The sequence below is a fragment of the Neophocaena asiaeorientalis genome, unplaced genomic scaffold (assembly GCF_003031525.2).
Source record: "Neophocaena asiaeorientalis asiaeorientalis breed wild unplaced genomic scaffold, Neophocaena_asiaeorientalis_V1.1 scaffold242, whole genome shotgun sequence".
NCBI lineage: Eukaryota > Metazoa > Chordata > Mammalia > Artiodactyla > Phocoenidae > Neophocaena > Neophocaena asiaeorientalis.
Window position 1 is genome coordinate 609,451 of NW_020172451.1, and position 22,984 is coordinate 632,434.

General features: G+C 50.6%; 1 protein-coding gene across 1 annotated transcript in view; it reads left to right on the top strand.

The window, feature by feature from the left end:
• The first annotated feature begins 687 nt into the window (after positions 1-687).
• Positions 688-22,984, top strand: part of TTLL8 (tubulin tyrosine ligase like 8) — a 71,792-nt gene continuing 49,495 nt past the window's right edge. The window contains exons 1-7 of the mRNA XM_024737640.1: positions 688-831; positions 4,242-4,380; positions 5,030-5,103; positions 6,933-7,061; positions 8,226-8,340; positions 9,916-10,041; positions 16,965-17,151. Of these exons, the coding sequence (XP_024593408.1) occupies positions 688-831; positions 4,242-4,380; positions 5,030-5,103; positions 6,933-7,061; positions 8,226-8,340; positions 9,916-10,041; positions 16,965-17,151 (914 nt within the window). The remainder of the gene's footprint in view (positions 832-4,241; positions 4,381-5,029; positions 5,104-6,932; positions 7,062-8,225; positions 8,341-9,915; positions 10,042-16,964; positions 17,152-22,984) is intronic.

Here is a 22,984-nt window from a genome sequence, read left to right on the forward strand (position 1 = left end):
TGGGGTCCACGGGGTGGAGGGAGCTGCAGGTGGAGCAGGTGGGTGGGTGGCCTGCCTGCCCACCTGGGATGCTCTTCGGACGTCCAGGGACCGTGGGTCCAGGAGGCGTCGGGAGGTCGGATGGTCTGCCGGGGTGTGTACGTTGCAGGAGCATCTGCCCCGTGGAATTCAAGCCACCATCTGGGATGAGATGGCTCAGGGTGGACGGGGAGGTGAAGCACAGATGTCTGCGGTCCAGGCCTGGGCCTGGCCACAGTCAGGGCGTGGGGAGAGAGAAGGGGTGGCAGTGAGGGGAGGAGAGCGGAGCTCAGGGGAGCAGGAACTGGCCGGCTGAGTGTCCAGTGCTGGCAGAGACCTGGACGCAGGGAGTGACCACGGGATTGGCCTGTGCATGTGTGACCTTGGTCCGAGCTTGTCTGTGGCGGAGCCAGCAGACGGGCTGTGGAGAGAGGAGAGACGAGAGGTGGAGGAGGGAGTGGGCAGGGTGCAGGGATGAGGGTTTTCATTGTAATGTTTATATGGATGCTGCTACGCTTGCTGTGTGCTGATGGGAGTCTGCTGGCCAGGGTCCAGAGAGGACCCCAGAGGGGCTGGTGGCCAGAAGGCTGGCCCAGGCAGAGGCTGAGGGCTGACCGAGTGCTGTGGGGGGCTGGACATGGGGATTAGGCTGGTGTCTCCTGAGTCCGAATGTCACTTGTTCGCTCTTCCCTTTGCCTTGATGTCTGTTTCTCTTTTGTAGAATTAAAACGAGGAATTTCCCAAGACTTGATTTCTTCCCCCAAATTAGACAAATACAAAATAGCAAGACAATTAACGGACAAGGCAATCAAGGTAAATGCTCTTTGGGGCTCGGGGGGAGGGGTACTTTTAAGAACAGAAATTTGTTTTGGAATTTGGAGAGTGAGTTCGCTGCCTCTGACGCCCCCCTGCCCATGTGAGGCGGCCCCCGCAGTCCTGGCCCCCGCGTGGAGGCTTCTGCCAGTTACTTTATGTTTCAGCTGTACTTTTGAAATAGGTAATGCTTTCAAAATTCAAAAAACGCAGACACATACACGGTAAAAATCTCTCCTGCAGCCATGCAGTCGTGTGACTGCAGCTGTGGACACACATCCCAGACAAAGGGACAGACTCCTAGTGACTCACAGACCCCCTCCCATCCACTCCCCCCGCCCCAGGCTCCCGGGTGACACGGTGAGGACACTTGCATGTGAGAGGGGTTTGTGCCCAGGAGAGGAACTCTGGGGCTCGAGTGGGGCAGCTGGCATACCCACCCACTTCCTCAAGGGGGAGGCCTACCTTTCAGCTGAATGGGAGAATTTGGGGGAGATAAAGAAGGACAAGCGTTCTTCAAATGGGGGCAGGTGGCTCCACGGCTACCACTTTGAGAACGTGATCCTCTGTCCTTATCACGCGTTTGCGTTGCTCAGGCCGGGACAGTGGGGAAGCACTGACAAATCCAACACACATTAACACGTGGAAATGTGCTCATTCCCTTAACTTTCTTCTGAAGCACAGCACACACACGCGAGTGTATAGATCATAAATGCACAGCTCAGGCTGTGATGGGCTGGATGTACCTGGAGAGAGAAGCACAGCACAGGTGACGTATGTAATCAGCATGAACCCCTGCAGACATGACAGCACCTCTGCCCCCTTGGAAGCTGCCTCCCGCCCTAGTTATTCCCAAATCCTGGCAACCACGGATGTGCCCTTTGTGCTTCCTACCACTGTCCTTTCTGGGGCTTCATATAAGTAGAATTTAATTTTCAGATTTTCTTCTGAGACCTTAAAACATATAAACATTCAGGGCTACAAACATCCCACTAAGTACTGCTTTAGCTGCATTTCAAAAGATTTCATTTTGTAGTGTTTTTGATGAGATTCAGTTCAATGTATTTTCTAATTCATATTATTGCTTTTCATTGATTGTGTGTTACTTAAAACTATGGTTCTTAATTTCTAAACTGGTGGCTACTTTTCTGGTTATTTTGTTATTGATTTCTAGTTTGATTGCCTGTGGTTGAGGATGTAATGGGTACAATGTTATTCCGTTGAAATGTGTTCAGACCTGCTTTATACCTAGCACTTTGTTAATTTATATAAAAGTTGATGTAGGGTGCTATATTCACAGCCATCAGGGTAGAGCTTGTTATTTGCGTTGTTGAAGTCTTCTAGCCTTATTGAAATGTTTTGTCTCTGTGTTCTCTAATTTACCGAGAGAAGCATGTTAAACATCCTATTGTAATTGGGGATTTGTCTACTTTGTGTTTCTGCCACTTTTTGCTCTATATAATTTATAGCCATCTTAATGGGTGCAAATGTATCTTTCTGGTGAATTGAATGTTTGCTTTAAATTATGGGATGATTTTCTTTACTTTAGTGATGTTTATTTGTCCCAAAGGCTATTCTGTCTCATATATAGATCCTTTAATTTTTTATCTATCTGTAGGGTTGTGCTTTTGATTTTCTCCTGTAAACAACATAGATTTAGATTTTAAAAAGATATAGTCTGGCACTCTTTACCTTTTAACTGGAGCATTTTGTGTATTTATCTATAATTAAACACTGGTATATTCCCATCGTGTTTCATTCATTTGGTTTGCACTGTCTGCTCAGTTTTCCTCTCCTTTCATGCTTCCTTGTGGACTGACTACTTTTTATTATTCCATTTTCCCTCTCTTATGTTAGAAATCTTGTACTCTTTTTTGTCCTTTTGTAGTTCCCTTATGTATTGTCCTGTGCTGACTTACTAAAGTTAATCAGATTTTCTTAAGTCATTCCGTTTGACTCCAGTTAAGGAGAGGATTGGACGCAGCTGGGAGGTCTTGCTGGAGCTGCAGGGCACTGACATTCCTGCTGTTGTCATACTCCCTGCCCGCCTCTCCTCACAGTGGCTCCTCTCGTGGTGCACGGCCCTGTCGAGGGTGAGGCCAGGCTTCGGACTGAGGTTCTGATTAGAAGGGGGCTTGGAGGTCTTTCATGTGGGCGCTGGGACTTGAGCTCTCGGTGTCTGGCCACAAGCCCACACGTTCTTGGCACGTGTTCCCAGTCTTCCCGCTGGGACCCGTGTTAGCCACCAATGCTGCTTGACAAATCATCATGAATTTAGCCGCTTAAACACACCACGTATTATCCCCTGTGGGTCAGGGGTCCAGGCTGGGTCCTCTGCTCAGTGTCTGTCAAGGGTGAAATGAAGCATCAGCCAGATGGGGTCTCATCTGAAGGCTCAACAGGGGAAGGACCTGCTTCCAAGCTTCCTCAGCTTGTTGGCAGAGTTAATTTCCTTGTGGCACCTTCTTCAAAGCCAGCAGTGGAGAGAGACAGTCTCTGCTGTTTTCAATCTCTGACTTGAGAGGATCCTGGACCCTCTTTTAAGCGGCACACCTGATTAGGTCAGGCCCACCCAGGATAATCTGTCTTTGAAATTCAGAGTCTAATTAGGGACCCTAGTGAGTTTGAGCTGCCTCCCCCTGCTGCCCTGGCCTCCCCTCCTGCCCTCACAAGCTCATGAGGCCCTAAGCTCACTGCTGACCATACCCCTGTTCCCTGCCCCTGCCCTGCAGCTGCTGCCCTCTGACCCTGTCCAACGGATGTGTCCAGGCTGTGTCCTCAGCAGCATGGGCCCTGGGGCTCCAGCATGACCATCACTCTCCTGCCCCCTGTCCCTCATCTGGGAAGGCAGAGGATGCAAGCTACCAACTCCCTGCCTGGCCCCTGGCAGCTGGCCTCATTCCCACAGTGATGGACAGAGCCCCCAGCTCCCCTGGTGCTGGCCCTGGGCAGTTCGCACTGCCCCTCCAGCCATTGGTGGGCATTTGTTCCCCCCTCTCCTCTCAAACCTCGAGCAGCTCCCCCACCCCAGGCATGAGGGGCGGTCACCTTTGCAGAGAAAAGAAAGCCGCAGAGCACAGGCCCTCGGGCCCTGTCCTGCATCTCACCTTTCAGACCTGGAGCTGCCCTGAGCTGGGGTCTGAGCCTCAGGAAGCATCGAGGTCCTGGCTGTGCTGTGCCTCCTGGCCTCCACGTTTGGGGCAGCAGGCACACACACGGCGGAGTGGGCCTGCCCGGGGGCTGCCCGGCCCCAACCCGTCGGCCGTCCCAACGCTCCTGGGTGATTTTCTCAGAGCAGAACACAGGTGTCTTCCCGTTGGTGCAGCCTGTGTCATCCTGATAGTAGACTCCTCTTGCAGAGATAAAATTAACTCAATTCTTTAATTTCAAATACACTCTTGCAATTCAAGGAAAAGAAGATCTTCTCCATCTACGGACACTCCCCGGTGATCCGGGCCTCCCTGCGGAGGAAGGGCTGGGTGGAGAAGAGGTTCCACTTTCTGCCCAAGGTCGTTCCGAGTGTCAAAGACGAAGGGGAAGGAGCGCCAGGTAGAGTATCGGAGGTGTCTTGTGTTTCGGTGTGAGAGGTTTGTGTGTATGTCACGAGGACCCAGACGTGAGTCGGTTCTGCGGGTCCTGTGCTGTGGCCTCACCCTTGGGGACGGAGTCACCTCCCGGCCCCCACCCCAGGCGTCCGGGCACTGGCGAGCCCTTTCAAACCCTGGTACTGGTCACTTCTTGGTGTCCCACGGTCCATGCCCAGACCTCCTCCTGTGTCTGGATGGTGTTCATCGTCCTTTAGCGGCCTGGCCCTGACTGTCCCTCCTCTGGCCCCATGCTTGGCCCCTGGCACTGCCCGCTGCACCAGCCCCTGGTCACGGGTCCTCCCTGACCCCACCTGTGCCTGTCCCCTGCTCTGCACAAAGTCTTCATCCTCTTGGCCCCAGGGTCTGCGCTGGGCCCTGTCCCACACGGTGCTTGAGACCCAGCTCACGGCCCTGCCCATGTCCCGGGTCCCCGACCCTGGCACGGCCCCTGGCGGGGGTGCCACGCGGTGGACACCCGAGCCTGACTCGACCCTGCTCCTTTCGGAACCCACGGGGGCACCTGCTCCGCACTGGCCCCCGTCGTGGGCCCGGCTGTGGTCACGCCTTCCCGCCATGATTGCACTGACATCTCCTGTGTGTTGTGTTTGCAGAAAACAAACGTGCTGAAGGCAAAGAAAGTCAAGAAGTGGCTTTGGGGAAAACAGACGACATCCACGATGTGATGGTAGGTCCCGTGGGCTCTGGAGGGGCCTCGGGTGATGTTTACCTGCCTTTGTGCTGCGTCCTGCAGGGGGAGATGTGGCAAAGCCATGGTCACGCCCGGCCTCGAGGACATGCGCGCGAGTGCATGCGTGTGCACGTGTGCGTCTGTGTGCCCCGTGTTTCTGAGCGTCCACGTGTGTGCCTCCACGTGTGGGCAGGCAAGCTGGGCCTGTCGTCTGTGGAAACCCTGTGGGACAGGATCAGAACAGCCCCCAGGCGGCGACGGTGGCGGTGGAGTCTGCTGGACGCAGCGCCTGCCTGTGGGGCGGGGCAGCTGCCACAGGGCCCAGCTCCCGGGCCTCGATGCTCCCTGGTGGTAGGTCAGCCATCAGGGATGGGCTCTGCAGAGCTGTGCTGCCCTGGGAGGGCTCTGCTGGCCGGTAACAGAGGGTCACTGCGACTCAAGGGGAGGGAAGAAAGTTAAAACAAGACCAAACAGCGTCCACCGTGAGCAAGCGTGACGCGTTGACCACGCTGAAGAGCTCCTGTCCCTCGTGTGACCCCGTGAACAGAACGAAAAGACGAGCCACTCAGGGAGGTACTTGCAGGGCTTACGAGTTAAAAGATCTGATACTCAGAACATGTGACACGCTCACAGGTCAGGAGCAGATGACGATCCAATAGAAACGGGCAAAGCCCCGACAGGGCGGGGAGCCCATCACTGCAAGTTCCCAGAGCAGATTCCTTTCTGTGAAAGTCGACCGTGAGGCTGGGGGGCCGTCCGCGGGTAGGGGGCGTGGGGAGTCGGCAGGGGTGGGTGCAGGGGGCCGGGCCTGCGCGGAGCGTCAGCTCTGGACCGAAGGCCGTTTCTCACCCCGGGCGCCCGGGGAGCCACCAAGCTGCTGTCTATGCTTCCGTGTACGACGCTTCATCACACAGTGGGACAAATGACACTTACACGGGAAGGTGGCAGCAGGAGCTGTACATGTCACTCTGAGAGCGGGAACGAGGACCAAGGGCTCGAGCCCAGCGTTCAGGGAGCTGGGCGGGTGCGTTTTGGAAGTGGCGTTGGCGGCCTGGGCCCCAGCAGCCCCCTCCCTGCGCCCCCCAGCAGCACTGCTGCTGTCGGGTGGGGGGAGCCAGTCCTGCCGGAACACAGGGGTCAAGGTGGATTGACCTGAGTCACGGGGGGCTTAGGTGGTCCTGATATGCTGTCTGTGGACAGTGACCACAAAGGGTGTCCGGGTCATCTCTAGGGGTAGGATTTTGGAGAATCTTTCCCTTTCCTAGTATCTCTTTGTATGGTTAGAAATTTTGACCAAAAACATGCCATTTTTGTAAACACAAAAGCGCAGACACCAAGGACACCCCAGTCACCCACCTGTTTCTCGTCCCGGGCGCCCGGGTGGCCATCAAGCCTGTCTAAACTTCCGTGTACGACGGTTCCTCACACACTGTGACGAATGACAGCTGCTCTCATGGGCCCCTGCGTTCTGAAGGTGCGGGGGCAGCGGAGAAGCCTGTGTCCCGGCGGCCAGGGAGGGGGACTCTCCCAGGTCCACACGTGGTGTGTCCCTGCGGCTGGCAGCTCAGACCTCAGTCGGGGCCCCTGCAGCCCAGACCCCGAAGCCCCCTACCCCTGTGCCATCGGAAGCCCTGTGTGGTAGCTGCTCCCACGTGAGCCCGCAGGAGACCCTCGAGGAACGTGCAAGGCCGCAGTCAGGATGGGAGAGTCACAGAAATCACACACCGCTTCTCACCTAAACCCCGGTTCCTTTAGTCTTGGCGTGTCCCATTGTCAGAGACGTGAGCCCTGGGTGCTGGGTGTGGACAAAGGCTTCTTCTTGCCAGTCCAGGTTGGTAAAAAATGAAACACCGCACTTCCTCTGGACAATCAAAAGGGACATCATTGACTATCACAGTCTGAGCTGCGACCAGATGCTGAATCACTACGGGAAGACGGCGTCCTTCACCACCAAGGTGAGTGGGAGGGCTGGGGGCGCAGGCGGGGCAGCACCCTGCCTCCTGAAATGCCAGTACCTCCGGAGCCGGGAGCGCCACACGGGGACTGGTTCCCTGGGGCCGCCTCTCCAGGACTGGAGCCTCCTGCTGGCCTGGCCCAGCAGCAGAGTCCAGAGCCGCTCCGTGCTGCTGCCCTCAAACCGCCCCCCAGAGCCCCTGTGCCCCTCGCCCTGTGTCCCTGGGCGGCCCCAAGCGCACAGGCCAAGCCCAAGACAGGGCAGGTGACGGCTGCCACCGCAGCCCGACCCAGGCTCTGGGCCCTGGAGGGGCTCCGGATCCCAGGGGGGCCGGGCCACCCTCACCTGCGCTGTGACTTCCAACTGCAGGGGGGCATTGCCACACGGGCACTTCCTGCCCTCTCCCCCTTTCAGCCGCCAGCCCCTCCAGGCAGCTGTTCCCCATTTACCCTGAGGGCTGAGGTTAGGGGCGGGGCCAGCCCGGGAGGGACAGGCCTGTGTGTACCCCCTGGGAGCGATTGGGTAAAGGGGCTTCCCTGGCGACAAGGGCACCGTCCCCTAAACCCTCAAGGGTGACAGAGGGGCAGAGACGAAGTGCACGGCCGCCCCCGGGGCTCCCTGTAGGGCTCCGCCCCCCCCCCCCCCCTCACCCTCGCCAGGCCTTGGGCCGCTGGTGTCCTGCCGGGGGTGGGCGATGCCTGCGGACGGCCCAGTGGGGCCGGGCGGCTGGGGAGGGGCGGCTCCAGGAGGTGCCCTCCCGGGAGCCCCCCCGGGGCCCCGCCCCCCCCCCCCCCCTCACCCTCGCCAGGCCTTGGGCCGCTGGTGTCCTGCCGGGGGTGGGCGATGCCTGCGGACGGCCCAGTGGGGCCGGGCGGCTGGGGAGGGGCGGCTCCAGGAGGTGCCCTCCCGGGAGCCCCCCCGGGGCCCCGCCCCCCCCCCCCCCCTCACCCTCGCCAGGCCTTGGGCCGCTGGTGTCCTGCCGGGGGTGGGCGATGCCTGCGGACGGCCCAGTGGGGCCGGGCGGCTGGGGAGGGGCGGCTCCAGGAGGTGCCCTCCCGGGAGCCCACTGGAGCCAGTGCTGCCCAGCCAGGCCCGTGGGCACTAAGAGTGGTCCAAGCTGGCCTGGCGCGTGGCCGGCGGGCCTGACGTGCCGCTGTCTCTGGAGATCGGGCTGTGCGTGAGCCTGCGGAGCCTGCCGTGGTACGTCCAGGCCAACCCCGACTGCTTCTTCCCACGCTGCTACGGCCTCTGCACCGAGAGCGAGAAGCGAGAGTTCCTGGGTGAGTGGCTGGTGGCCTGGCCGAGGCGCCTGGCATTGAGCGTTGGGCCCGGAAACCCGGCGGGGCCTCTTTCTGGCCCACCTTCCTGCAGGAGGGGCCCCAGGGCTGGGGGTGGGGGTGGGGTGATGGCGGAGGGCCCGGTCCCATCCCAGCACCTGGGACCTCAGCTCTGTTTCACGTGGTAGGAGCCAGTCTAGAAACTTCCATGGGCAGCGTCTGCAAGGCAGGAGGCCAAGTGTCAGCAGCTTGGTTCTGACGGGGCTTCTGGGAGAGACCGGCATGGGGATGGTGCTGGGCCCGGGTCTGGGTGCCTGGGGCACACGGGGACGACCGGCTCTGGGCTGGGGACAAAGGCTGGTCCCTGGTTCGATCTGCCTGGAGGCACAGGAGAGAGAAGGAGATGGTCAGGGCAGGCAGGGGAGGGGGTCGTTCGGGGGGGACCCGTGTTTCCTGAGCGCCCGTCTGGGGGGCTGTAGAGAGCGGCATCTGCCCAGCACCCCTGCCGGCCCTGTGCCCTGACCCCAGGCCGGGGCTCCCAGGAGCCAATGGCCGGCTGCAGGACAAGGCAGGGGCGGGGCGGGGGCAGAGGTGAGAAGCGCAGTGGGGGCAGGGCCGTGAGCAGGGGCCTCGCAAGATGGGGTGCCGGGTGGAGACCCAGAGGAGAGGGGGGCTGAGGGCGGCTGGCTGGGGAGCTCCAGACCAGCCCTGCAGCAGGCAGTGTGCCCGCATGTCCTCGGGCAGGGGGCTGGTGATCTCAGGAGCATGTGTTCTGATGGACGGAGGGGGGTGGGTGAGGGGCCGCGTGGGGGGCTCAGGTTCTGGGTGTTTCCAGGGCAGCAGTAGCTGCCAGGCCGGTGGATGCCGGGAAGGGTGGCCTCAGCTGAGGTGGGGAAGGAGCAGGTTTGGGAGAGAAGTTGCTGGAATATCCAGCTACTTGGGGTGGGGAGCGGCCTCGCCTCCCAGGCCCCTCATGGAGGCGAGCCTCCCCTGGCTGCTGCCCCTGGCATGTGACAGGTGCTCAGAGGCAGCCTGGCTCCAAGCCTGGGTCTGGGGGACCCTGAGCTGCCTCTGCGCTGGTGGATACAGCAGGGCCCCCAGCCACCCACAGTTAGAGCGGTGGGAGACAACATGTCCAGAAAGGTCCGGAGGGGCTCGTGTGATGGGGAGGTTTCCAGTGCTGTCAGCAGAGGGCTCTTCTAGAAGGATCCCTCTGTGCAGGGCTGAGGACACGGGGGCAGGGAGAGGTGGTGACGGTGCCCACAGACCGTGGCCCTGGGGGTGCAGGAGAGGGGCAGGAAACGGGGTGCGTGGATTCTGCCGCTGGGCCTGTAGGCAGGGTGGATGCACAGCTGGGGTGGAGGTCCTGGGGTGGATGAGACTCCCCTCCGCAGAGGAGGGAGGATGAGTGTGGAGGTGGAGGGTGTGGGCAGTGGGGGAGCGCCCGGCCCCCGGAGGGCTCTGAGGCAGGAGTGAGGCCCCCGCACGCAGTGGGATGCCCGGGCAGGGAATGGCTGGCGCTGGCTGAGTTCCCGTCCCCAGCGCAGGCACGGGGGCGAGGCCTTGGTGTCCTTTCAGACGACTTCCGGCGCACGGTGGCCTCCAGCATCCTCAAGTGGGTGGTCAGCCACCAGAACTGCAGCAGGAGCTCACCCAAGGGCTGGAGGGAAGAGGCCGGTGACAGGGACTCCAGCAACAAGCAAGGTGCGTGCCGCCTTGGTGTGGCCAAGGCCATGGCACCCCGGGAGGACGGTGACGGGACGGGCCGTGGAGCTGTGCATCCAGGGTGGGGCTGCAGCTCTGCCCCGACCCCAGTCTCTTCCAGCAGAATGCCATGGGAGTGGCGCTCCTGGGTCATGTCGGGAGTCGTGGGCCACCGTGGGTTTCGGCCTACAAGACCCAAATAAGTCCTTTTTGTTGTTATTCACTTTCACAGAACAGTTTTAGGTCCACAGCGAAGTTGAGCAGGAGGTACAGGTGTCACGTGTACCCTCTACCCTTTCCTCCCCTGTGTCAACATCCTCCTCCAGATGGTCCATTTGTTATAAGTGATGAACCTACATTGACACGTCATCATCACCCAGACCCCACAGTTTACATCAGGGTTCCCTCTTGGTTTGGACAAATGTATAATGACATGTATCCACTGATGTAGTATCTTTCAGAGTAGTTTCACTGCCCTAAAAATCCTCTGTGGTCAGCCTGTTCATTCCTCCTTCCCCCCAACATCTTATCTTTTTGTTGTCGCCACAGCTTTGCCTTTTCCAAAATGTCATGCAGTTGGAATCATACAGTGTATATGACTCAGACAGGCTTCTTTCACTTACTAATGTGCATTCAAGGTCCCTCCTTAAATCCCTCCTTAAGTCATGCATTGATAGCTCATTTCTCTTTAGCACCGACTAACATTCCACTGTCTGGACGGAACAGAGTTTGTTCATCCTGTCACCTGTTGAAGGACATCTTGGGTGCTTTCGAGTCTTGGCAGTATGATTAAAGCTGCATACGGGCTTTTGTGCAGCTGTAAGTTTTCAACTCACTTGGTAAATACCAAGGATCACGACTGCTGGATAAGATGGCAAAAGTACGTTTAGTTTGGTAAGAAACTGCCTAACTTGTTCCAAAGTGGTTGCTGCCCCGTTTTGTGCTCCCGCCAGCAATGGTGAGCGTTCCTGTTGCTCCACATCCTGGTGAGCATTTGGTGATGTCAGAGCTCTGGACCTCGGCTGTTCTAACAGGTGTGTAGTGGTGTCTCATTGTAGTTTTAATTTGCGTTCCCCTGACAATATATGATGTTAAACATCTTTTAATATACTTATTTGCCATCTGTATATATTCTTTGGTGAGGCATCTGCTCAGCTTCCCTCCAGTTTTAAATCGGGGTGTTTGTTTTATTGTTGAGTTTTAAGGGTTCTTTGCATATTTTGGGTACCAGTACTTTAGTGTATGTGTCTTTTTCAAATATTTTCTCCAACTTTACAGCTTGTTTTCTAATTCTGTTGATGATGTCTTCCACAGAGCAGAAGTTTTAAATTTCAGTGAAGTCCCACTTATCAATTATTTTTTTCACGGATTGTGCCTTTGGTGTTGAATCTAAAAAGTCGTCGTCATACCCAAGTTCGTCTTGGTTTTCTCCTATGTTATCTTCTAGGGGTTTTATAGCTTTGTGTTTTTTTTTGGCCTGCACATATCCATTTGTTCCAGCACCATTTGTTTGAAAAGACTATCTTTGCTCCATTGTATTGCCTTTGTGCCTTAGTCAAAGATCAGTTGACTATATTTGTGTGGGTCTATTTCTGGGCTCTCTATTCCACTGACCTAGTTGTCTCTTTTTCACCAATACCACACTATCTTGATTATTGTAGATTTATTGTAAAGCTCAAATTTAGATGGTGTCAATCTTCTAACTTTGTTCTTCTCCTTCAACATTGCGTTGGCTATTCTGGATTTTTTTGCCTCTCCATATAAACTTTAGAATCAGTTGGTCAATATCCACAAAATAACTTGCTGGGATTTTGATTGGGATTGCTTTGAATCTATAGATCAAGTTGGGAAGAACTGACAGCTTGACAATGAATTTTTTCTATTCACGACCACAGAATATCTCTCCATTAATTTGTTCTTCTTTGATTTAAGTAATCAGAGTTTTGTACTTTTCCTCATATAGATCTTGTACATATTTTGTTAGATTTATTTAATTATGTATTTATTTCATATTTGGAGTGCTAATGTAATGGTACTTTGTTTTTAATTTCAAATTCTAATTATTAATTGCTGGTGTATAGGAAAGTGATTGACCATAACCACTTACTAGTTCCAGAAGTTTTTTTGTTGTTAATTCTTTTAGATTTTCTACCTAGACAATCATGTCATCTCTGAATAAAAACAGTTTTATTTCTTCTTTCCCAATTTGTTTACTTTTAATTTTCTTGTCTTGTTGCATTAGCTGGGATTTCCAGTATGATGTTAAAAAGGAGTGGTGAGAAAGGACATCCTTGCTTTGCTCCTGATTTTAGTAGGAAAGATTCTAGTTTCTCACCATTAAGTATAATGTTAGCTGTAGGTTTTTTGTAGATATTCTTTATCAAGTTGAGGATATTCAACTTGATGTTCTATTCCTAGTTTTGTTTTGTTTTATTTTGTTTTTTTGGTGGTACGTGGGCCTCTCACTGTTGTGGCCTCTCCCGTTGCAGAGCACAGGCTCCGGACACGCAGGCCCAGCGGCCATGGCTCACAGGCCCAGCCGCTCCGCGGCATGTGGAATCCTCCCGGACCAGGGCACGAACCCGTGTCCCCTGCATCGGCAGGCGGACTCTCAACCACTGTGCCACCAGGGAAGCCCCTCTATTCCTAGTTTGTTGAGAGTTTTTATCATAAGTGGATGTTGAATATTATCGAGTGCTTTTTTTGCATCTATTGATATGATCATGTAATATTTCTTCTTTAGCCTGTTGGTATGATGGGTTACATTAATTGATTCTTGAATGCTGAACCCGTTTTGCATACCTGGGATAAATGTGACTTGGTTATGGTGTATAATTCTTTTTATAAATTGTTAGATTTAATTTGCAAATATTTTGTTGAGGATTTTTGCAAGTATGTTCATGACAGATTTTGGTCAACAGTTTTCTTTTCTTGCGATACCATTGTCTGGTTTTGGTATTAGGGTAATGCTGGCCACAGAGAATGAGTTACAAAGTACTCCCTCTGCTTCTGTCATCTGAAAGAGATTGTAGAGAATTGGTATACATTTTTCCTTAAATGTTTGGTAGAATTCACCTGTGAATCCATCTAGGACTGGTGCCTTCTGTTTTGGAAAGTTATTAACCATTGATTCGATTTCTTTAATAGGTATAGGACTATTCAGATTGTCTATCTCTTCTTCTTTGAGCTTTCGCAGATTGTATATTTCAAAGAATCAGTCTATTTCACCTAGATTATAAAATTCGTCGGCATAAAGTTGTTCATAGTATTCCTTTATTATCCTTTTAATGTTCGTGAGATCTGTAGTGATGTCTCCTCTTAGTTTTATGATATTAGTAATTTATGTCATCCATCCTTTTTTGTTTTTAGTTAACCTGACTAAAGGCTTATTAATTTTATTGATGTGTTCAAAGAACCAGCTTTTGGTTTCACTTATTTTCTCTATTGATTTCCCGTTTTCAATTTCATTGATTTCTGGTCTAAGTTTGTGTTTTTTTCTAATTTATTTATTTTATATTTTTGGCTGTGTTTGGTCTTCGTTGCTGCGCGTGGGCTTTCTCTAGTTGCAGTGAGTGGGGGTTACTCTTCGTTGCGGTGCACAGGCTTCTCACTGCAGTGGCTTCTCTTGTTGTGGAGCAGGGGCTCTAAGCGTGCGAGCTTCAGTAGTTGCGGCATGTGGGCTCAATAGTTGTGGCTCGTGGGCTCTAGAGCACAGGTTCAGTAGTTGCAGCACATGGACTTAGTTGCTCCGTGGCATGTGGGATCTTCCCGGACCAGGGATTGAACCCATGTCCCCTGCTTTGGCAGGCGGATTCTCAACCACTGTGCCACCAGGGAAGTCCCTGGTCTAAGTTTTATTATTTATTTTCTTCTGTTTGAGCTTGATTTGTTCTTCTTTTTCTGGCTTCCTAAGATAACAGCTTAGATAATTAGTTTCAGATCTTTCTTCATTTCTAATATACGCATTCAGTGCTATAAATTCCCCTCTAAGCACTGCTTTCATTGCATCCCACAAATTTTGATGGATTGTATTTTTATTTTCATTCAGTTCTAAATATTTAAAATTTTTCTTGGGATTCTTTTCATTGACTCATGTGTTATCAGATGTATGTTGTTTAGTCTCCACATACTTGAGGAGTTTTCCAGCTATCTGTATCTTCTGATTTCTAGTTTAATCCATTGTGGTCTGAGAGCATATATTTTATGATCTCTGTTCTTTTACATTTGTTAAGGTGTGTTTTATGGCCCCAAAGTGGCCTATTTTGGGAACCGTTCCAAATGAGCTTGAGAAGAATGTGTATTCTGCTGTTGTTGGATGAAGTAGTGTATAGATGTCCATTATATCCAGTTGATTGACGGTGCTACTAAGTTCACCTACGTCCTTACGGATTTTCTGCCTGCTGGATCTATCCATTTCTCAGAGAGGGGTGTTGAAGTCTCCAACTTTAATAGAGCTCATCTATTTCTCCCTGAAGTTCTATCAGTTTGTGCCTCATGTACTTTGATGCTCTGTTGTTAGGCACATACATGTTAAGTGTTGCTATGTCTTCTTGGTGTATTGACCCCTTCATCGTCATGTAACATTCTTTTCATCCCTGATAGTTTTCCTTGCTCTGAAGTCTGTTCTGTCTGAAATTAATATAGATACTCCTGCTTTCCTTTATTAGCGTTAGCAGGGTATATTTCTCTCCATCCCTTTGCTTTTAATCTATATGTGTCTTCATTTACAGTGGAATTCTTGTTGAAAACACAGTTGGGTCTTATTGTTTGATCACTGTATAATCTCTTTTAATTGATACATTTAATCGTTGACATTTAAAGTGATTATTTATATGGTTGGAGTAACAGCTACCATATTTGTTACTGTTTTCTACTCGTTGCCCTTGTCCTTTGTTCCTATTGTTTTCTACTCTTTTTCTGCCTCTTGTGGTTTTAATTGAGCATTTTGTATGATTTCATTTTCTTTCTCTTCCTAGCATAGCAGATATACACAGATATATATAAATGTTTTTAGTGGTTGTCCTATAGTTTGCAATATACATTTACAATGAATCAAACTGCATTTTCAAGTAACATTGACCACTTTACAGTAATGGGAATATTTTATAACAAAATATTCCTAATTCCTCCCTCCTGTGCCCTGTATCTTTGCTGTCATTTATTTCACTTATCCATAAGCTATAATCTGGATATATTTTTTCTATTTTTATTTTTAATAATACTTATTAAATTATTAAGTTCTGTCAGATCAATTAAGGATTAAAAAAGTAAAGCTTTAATTTTCCCTTTATTTACTCCTCCTCTAATGCTCTTCCTTTCTTTATGTGGATCTGAGTTTCTGATTTATGCCATTTCTTTTCTCTCCTAAGGATTTCTTTCTTTTAACATTTCTTGCAAGCCAAGTCTACTGGCAAAAAATCCCCTTTTTTTTTTTTTTTTTGTCTGATACAGTGCTTTGTAGTCCTGTGATCAGGTCTCAGTCTTTGCTGAGCCTGTGCCCTTGGACTGTGAACTTCACCACCGCTTTTCCATTCCCCCCCCCTTTGGTGGGATAGGATGGCTAGAGGCGGCGGAGCTGGGTATTTTCCTGCCCCAGGTTGATTAGGCCCTGATCAAACCCTGGCAGGTCACACTCTGGTGACTGTTTCTCCTGAGGGCAGCCTTGTTAAGAACAGAGTGTTCCTTTCCTCCTCTCCCTGTCAGAAGCACAAGGGGATTTTCCTCCAATACTCACTGTGACCCCCAGGTCAAACTCTTGGAGGTAAAACTGACAAAAGTATGGGGCCCCCTAAAGATGCGCCTCCAGCAACTTGTCCATTGCAGCAGGTGGGTTTCCTTCCCTGGGGCTGGCTCCCACACAGGTTTCTGCTCTGGTGACTCTCTGTACCCGCCCATCCCTCTCGCCAGTTTGGGGCAGGCTTTTGCCTTGTGACCTCAGTTCTCGGACAGATCTAAGAACAGCTGGTGATTTTCCGGTCTGTTCAGGTTTTCACCTGCTGTTGGGGTGGAGTGGCAGCTTCCAGGCTCCTTACATGCTGGACACCAGAAGTGAATTTTCACTTTAAAATGGTTATTTTTATAGTTTGTGAATTTCACCTCAGCACATTTAAGAAATGCATGTTGTAATCTCCGCAGCAACCGCAAAGCTCGAGCGCTTTCTCCCGGGTCCGTGCTCGCTGGCGGCCGCTGGGTCCATCAGGGCTGCCATCTCAGTGGCTGTGCCTGGGGCTTGTGCAGGTGTCTCCATACACCTTCCAAGCAGCCTTGTCTGCAGGCTCCTGCCCCATAGCCCCACGACAGGGTTCAGCTCTCACCCCATCTCCGCATCCAGCCTGGGGACCGCTGGCTTTGTGTGGGGGGCAGGCCGCCACGTGAGGTGGGTGCCAAGTGCATGAGGTCTGCCTTCACCTGGGCGGGGGCCTCCCTGTGTTCAGTGCTCCCCAGACCAACAGCGATCTTGGCTCACGGGCTCCAGAAGAGGAGGGTGCTGTCTGAGAGGTCGGATGCTCAGAGCCACGAAGCCCACACCTGCTGGGGCTCTGAGAAGTGCCAGACGTACAGGGAGGTGCTCCCCCCAGCCTCCCACAGGGCTGGCAGGCATCGGTGCAGGGCTGTCCACGAATACCTGTTCTTTTCTCACTGAGGACCAAGTATGTGCTCAGAAGCAGAGGTTTTGTGGAGAGCTCATCAGAAGTGCTGTTTCACTCCCACCCGAGGGGCTGAGAGTCTAGTCGGAGGGTGCGGCGGGGAGGGGGCACGGTGCAGTGGGGGGCAGCTTCGGGAGGGGAAAGGTTACCTGCCCAGGCCCAGGTGTGGCGTCCAGGGCGGCTGCCCTGGGGTGGCCTTTGCCTGTGCCCCCAGTGGTGCCACTGCATGGGGGCGGGTGGTGGCCCAGGCCCCACGTGCTTGTTCTTGGGTTTCAGTTCCTGAGAGCACGGGATCGAGGCTCACAGGCCTCTCAGGGCAGCTGGTGGACATCGCGTGCAGGGCGTGCGAGGCCTACCTGGGGCGGCTGGAGCACGAGGACATCGACCTCTCTGAAGACGCCGCCAAGGACCTCACGGAGGACGAGTGGAAGGACCTGACCCAGCAGTACTACAGGCTCATTCAGTAAGAAGCCTGGTCGGTGCCCTCTGGGGCCTGCCCGCTGCTCGCGTTATCCAGGGGACGCCGGGCGGGCTTTAGGGGTTGTCTGGGGACGTTGGCCCCTGGGACGTCTGGGGTGCCTGTCTGGGAGTTGGGGTGCCTTTTGGGGTGCCTGCCCAGGCCCTTGTTGGCTGATAAGAGGATGACACGGCCGGGCGAGCCTGTGGCACCTTGCGCACCCTGCGTGTCCTTTGTGTCATCTGGGGCCACAGCCGCCCTGGGCGTCCCCTTCGCGGCCAGGCTGCCAGGCTGGCTCTGGGTGGTCGGGACCGGCAGGGCCGTTGCTTGGCCCAGGCCTCCTGACTCCACGACCTTCAATTGCCCCCCACTACCCGGGGGCCCTCTGCGGAGGGCTGCGACCTCTCACAGTGGCCGACAGCGAGAAGCTGGGGCAGGAGCGGGCCAGCACCCGCGGCGGGAGCAGCTGTCCGCCGAGGGAACACGGCAGCAAAGCTGGAGCGCTCATTTCGGAGGGTCTGCCTGCAGTGCACACGCACCATCCCGGGGTCGTTTCTGTTGTTTTACTCCTTTCCTTCTTTGGATCAAGTACTTTCTTCTTTACTGGATGTAAATGCGGTAACGGGCGTGCCATGTGCTGTTGGTATTTGTCCGGGAGGATACAAGTCTGCATATGTGCTCACTGTGTAGCCACCGCCCAGATCAAGATAAAGGACACTCCCAGCCCCCCAGCCCCCCTAGTAACCCTTCCCAGGCAGGACCCCACCAAGGTCACACCTCCTCTGACTCCCGCCACCTCCAGCAATGTTGCTGTGGAATTTCATATTCATGGAATCATACAGGCCGGGCTGTCTCGTTTGTGACTCTTCTGCTCCACACAAGACCTGTGAGATTTATCCAAGTCAGTGCAGAAGCTCATTCTTTTCTGTTGCTGTGCGGAATCCCATCCTTTCAATAGACCACAGAGCCCTTATTCCTTCTGCTGTGGGTGGGCAGGTGGGATGCCACCAGTCTTAAACAATTCCCAAGGTGGCTGTGCAGCTTCATAAGCCAGCCGTGATACGCGTCCACGCGCCCCACTCCCCGCGCCGCGGACAGCCCTCGGCACTGTCACACTTTTTCATTTTCCCTCCCTCGTCGTCTCATCGTGGTCTCAGTTTGCGTTTCTCTGATGACGGATGGTGATGAACATACTTTCATATGCTTACTGGCCATTTGGCTATGTTCTCTCGTGAAGTGCTTATTCAAATCTTTTGATCATTAAAGAGAAAGAGGTTGGTTCTTTGATTTCTAAGAGTTCTCGACATTTTCGTCACCAAGTCCTTTGTTGGAGATGTGCATTAAGCCTACCTTCTCCCGGTGCATGACTTGTCTTTTTACCTTTCAGTGGAATTTCTTGATGAGGTCCACTGTTTTCATTTTTTCCCTATTATGGTAGGTCGAGTGCTGGTTAAGAAATCTTTGACTCTTCAAGGTCATGAAGATGTTCCCCTATGACTTCTTCTATATGTTTTACTGTTTTCCCGTTCACTTTTAGCTTTTCATGATTAATTAATCTTAACTTTTGTGTAAGATAAGAGATGAGGATCAAGGTTCTTTTTTTGTATACAGATATTCACTGTGAATAAAAAATAAACATGAGTTTTGGCGGAACTTGCTTTCAGCCCTGATCAGCACCGATCTGTTTTGGTAACTGTTTCATTTACACTTGAATACGATGCGTATCTGCATTGCTAGGTGGTGTGTTATTAAAAGTGTCAATTAAGTCAAGTTAGTGATTCAAATCTATATTCTTACTGATTATTTCGCCTGCTTGTTCTCTGAGATACTGAGAGAGCCCAGTTAAAATCTCCAACTGTATTTGAGGTATTAATAGACGTAAAGAGGGTATTTCATAACAAAAGAATCCAGTCAAAGGAATCAAAGCAGTCTGGACTTGGATGTAGTGAATACCGCATCAGAATATATAAAACAATCAGAGAATTAAGAAGAGAAATAGAAATGCAACTGATTTTTGCGTGGTGACTTTGTATTCTGCTACTTTGCTGAATTCATTTATTAGCTGTTCAATTTTTGGGAAAAGTTTGAGAAGGACTTGTATTAGTTCTTCTTTAAATGTTTGGTAGATTTCACCAGTAAAGCCATCACGTCTAGGGCATTTCTTTGTTGGGAGAGTTTTGATTACTGATTCAAGCCCCTTAGTTGCTATAGGTCTATTCATATTTTCTGTGTCCTCATGATTTAGTCTTGGTAGGTTTTCTGTTTCTGGAAATTTGTGTATTTCATCTAAGTTATCCAGTTTTTTGGTGTACAGCTGTCCATAGTACTCTCTTATAATCTTTTTTTATTTTTGTAAAATCAGTAGTAATGTCCCTAATATCATTTTTGATTTTAATAACTTGAGTTTTCTCTGTTTTCTCCTTAGTCCATCTAGCTAAAAGTTCATCTACTTTGTTGATCTTTTCAATGAACCAACTTTTGGTTTTATTCATTTTCTCTATTGTTTTTCTATTTTGATTAATTCTGCTCTAATCTTTATTATTTCCTTCCTCCTGCTAGCTTTGGGTTTAGTTTGTTCTTCTTTTTCTAGTTTCTTAAGCTGTAAAGTTAGGTTATTGGTTTGAGATTTTCCTCATTTTTTTAATGTAAGCCTTTATAGCTCTACATTTTCCCCTTGGTACTGTTTTCACTACATCCCATAAGTTTTGACATGTTGTGTTTTAATTTTCATTTATCTCTAAGTATTTCCTTTTTTCTTTAAAATTTATTTATTTAGTTAGTTAGTTTTGGCTGCACTGGGCCTTCGTTGCGGAGCACAGGCTTCTCATTGTGGTGGCCTGTCTTGTCACGTAGCCGGGGCTCTAGGCACACGGGCTTCAGTAGTTGTGGACACGGGCTCAGTAGTTGTGGCTCTCAGGCTCCAGAACGCAGGCTCAGTAGTTGTGGCACACGGGCTTAGCTGCTTCATGGCATGTGGGAATCTTCCCAGACCAGGGCTTGAACCCATGTCCCCTGCAATGGCAGGTGCATTCTTATCCACTGTGCCACCAGGGAAGTTCCTATCTCTAAGTATTTTCTAATTTCCCTTGTGGTGTCTACTTTTATCCATTGGTTGTTTAAGAAAGTGTTGCTGAATTTCCACAGATTTGTGAATTTTCCAGTTGTACTTCTGTCATTGATTTGTAACTTCATCTCGTTGTGATCAGAGAGGATACTTTGTATGATATCTGTCTTTTAGAACCTATTAGGTGTTAATTTGTGGCCTAATTATGGTCTATGTTGGGGAATGTCTCGTGTGCACTTAGGAACGACGTGTGTGTTGTTGTTGGGTGGAGTGTTCAGTGTGTCTCTGTTAGATTTAGTTGATTTACTGTGTTAAGTCATCTATTTCCTTATCTTCCGTCTTGCTCTTTTATTCGTTATTGAGAGTGTGGGGTATTGAAGTCTCCAGTTATTGTAGAACTGTCTGTTTCTCCCTTCAATTCTGTCAGTTTCTACTTCATGTATTTTGATGGTCTGTCACTAGATGCATAAATTTTTATAATCATTATGTCTCCTTGCTGAAGAAGCTGTAACCTTTATTAATATATTATGTCCTTCTTTATCTCTGGTAACCTGTTCGACTGCAAATCTATTTTGTCTGATATTAGTATAGCCACATCTCCTCTCTTTAGTTACTGTTTGCATGGAATATCTTTTCCATCCTTTTACTTTCAGTCTATTTGTGTCTTTAGATCTAAAGTGAGTCTCTTCTAGACAGCATATGGTTGGATCATGTGTTTTAATTCATTCTGCAGATCTATGTCTTTTGATTGGAGAGTTTAAACCACTTACATTAAAAATAATAACTGATAAGAAGGGACTTCTTTTTTTTTTACAGCTAAATTTTTTTAAAAAAATTTATTTTATTTTTGGCTGTGTTGGGTCTTCGTTGCTGCGTGGGCTTTCTCTAGTTGTGGCGAGCTGGAAACTCTGGAAATCAGGTTCTCCTCTTTCTCCAGGGCTTGCTGTTTCATGTTATTGTTTCTGTTTATTGTTTTTGGTTTTTTTATTTCTGTAGTCTGTCTCTGTGCCTGAGGTGTAAATTTAAGGTCTTCTTAGGTCTTTTCTATGCCTTTCTCTGGGCATGCACAGTCACTGCCTAATTTTCCCTTTATATACAGTTGTTTTAAAATGTCCTAGTCTTTTAATGTCTGGCTCTCCAAAAGGGAAGAAGAATAAAATTAAGGGGAGGGAAGGGTGCTGGCCCTTTAAATCCCCTGGAAGGCACTTCAGCTGGAGGGGGTGGGGCTTATAACACTGAGGGGCAGGTCCAGCAATAATGGCGGCCTGTCTTATTTGTCTGTACCTCTATCAGCAGGAGGAGCAATCAGTGATCAGAGAGAGCACAGATCCCCAATATCTGGAGGACAGAGTTCTTTTTTCCGTGCTCTGGCTCCTGCAAGCTGTGTGCAAGCTGCTCCAGAACCCATGCACAGCTGCCTGCCACAGGGGTGGGAGATGGGGAGCTGCTACGGTAATAAGAACTGGTACCGACCAAAATTAACTTCAATTTACTGTCTAAGGCTTCCCTCGGAGGTTGCACACCTTTAGTAGACTCCAGAGTTCCAACACAGTTGCATCAGATTCTGCCAGTGCAATTGTTGTCTAGGTGGGGAGACAGATTCCTGGTGCTTCCTGTTCTGCCATCTTCCCAGAATCCTCCTTTCTATACATGTTTTAATTACATGTGAGGTATTTATTATTGCTTTAAATAGTCAGCAATTTTATATTTTTCTACATATTAACCTTTTTAAGGGACCTTCATTCATTTCTGCAGTTTCATTATTATTTTCTTTCATCCTAAAAAACATCTTTCAGTATTTCTTCTAGTGACAATCTGTTGGTTAAGAACTCGCTGATTATTTTGTCTGAAGAAGAAGTAGAATTTTACATTTTTTTTTAAAGTTAAGCATTTTTAAAAATTAATTAATTAATTATTTGGCCGCATTGGGTCTTCACTGCTGCGCGGGCTTTCTCTAGTTGCGGTGAGCAGGGGCTACTCTTCGTTGCGGTGCACGGGCTTTTCATCGCGGTGGCTTCTCTTGTTGTGGAACACGGGCTCTAGGTGTGTGGGCTTCAGTAGTTGTGGCACGTGGAGTCAGTAGTTGTGGCACACAGGTTTAGTTGCTCCACGCCATGTGGAATCTTCCCGGACTAGGGCTTGAACCCGTGTCCCTTGCATTGGCAGGTGGATTCTTAACCACTGCGCCACCACAGAAGTCCTTACATTCATTTTTTAAAATTTTATTTATTTATTTATTTATGGCTGTGTTGGGTCTTCGTTTCTGTGCGAGGGCTTTCTCTAGTTGTGGCAAGTGGGGGCCACTCTTCATCGTGGTGCCTGGGCCTCTCACTATCTCGGCCTCTCTTGCTGCAGAGCACAGGCTCCAGACGCGCAGGCTCAGTAGTTGTGGCTCACGGGCCCAGTTGCTCCGCAGCATGTGGGATCTTCCCAGACCAGGGCTCAAACCCGTGTCCCCTGCATTGGCAGGCAGATTCTCAACCACTGCGCCACCAGGGAAGCCCCCTTACATTCATTTTTAAAAGATATTTTCACCTGAATAAAATTCTAGCTTTGCAGAGGTTTTTGTTGCTTTTGCATTTTAATATATTATTCTATCATCTTCTGGCTTTCATAATTTTCATTTACAAATCGTCTGTAGTATTGTTTTTGTTCTTTGAAGGTAGTGTCTTTTTATCTGGGTGCTTTAATATCTTCTTTTTATCTTTGGTTTTCAGCAGTTTTCTTCCAATGCTTTTAGGAGCAGTTTTCTTTGTATTTATCTGGCTTTGGGTT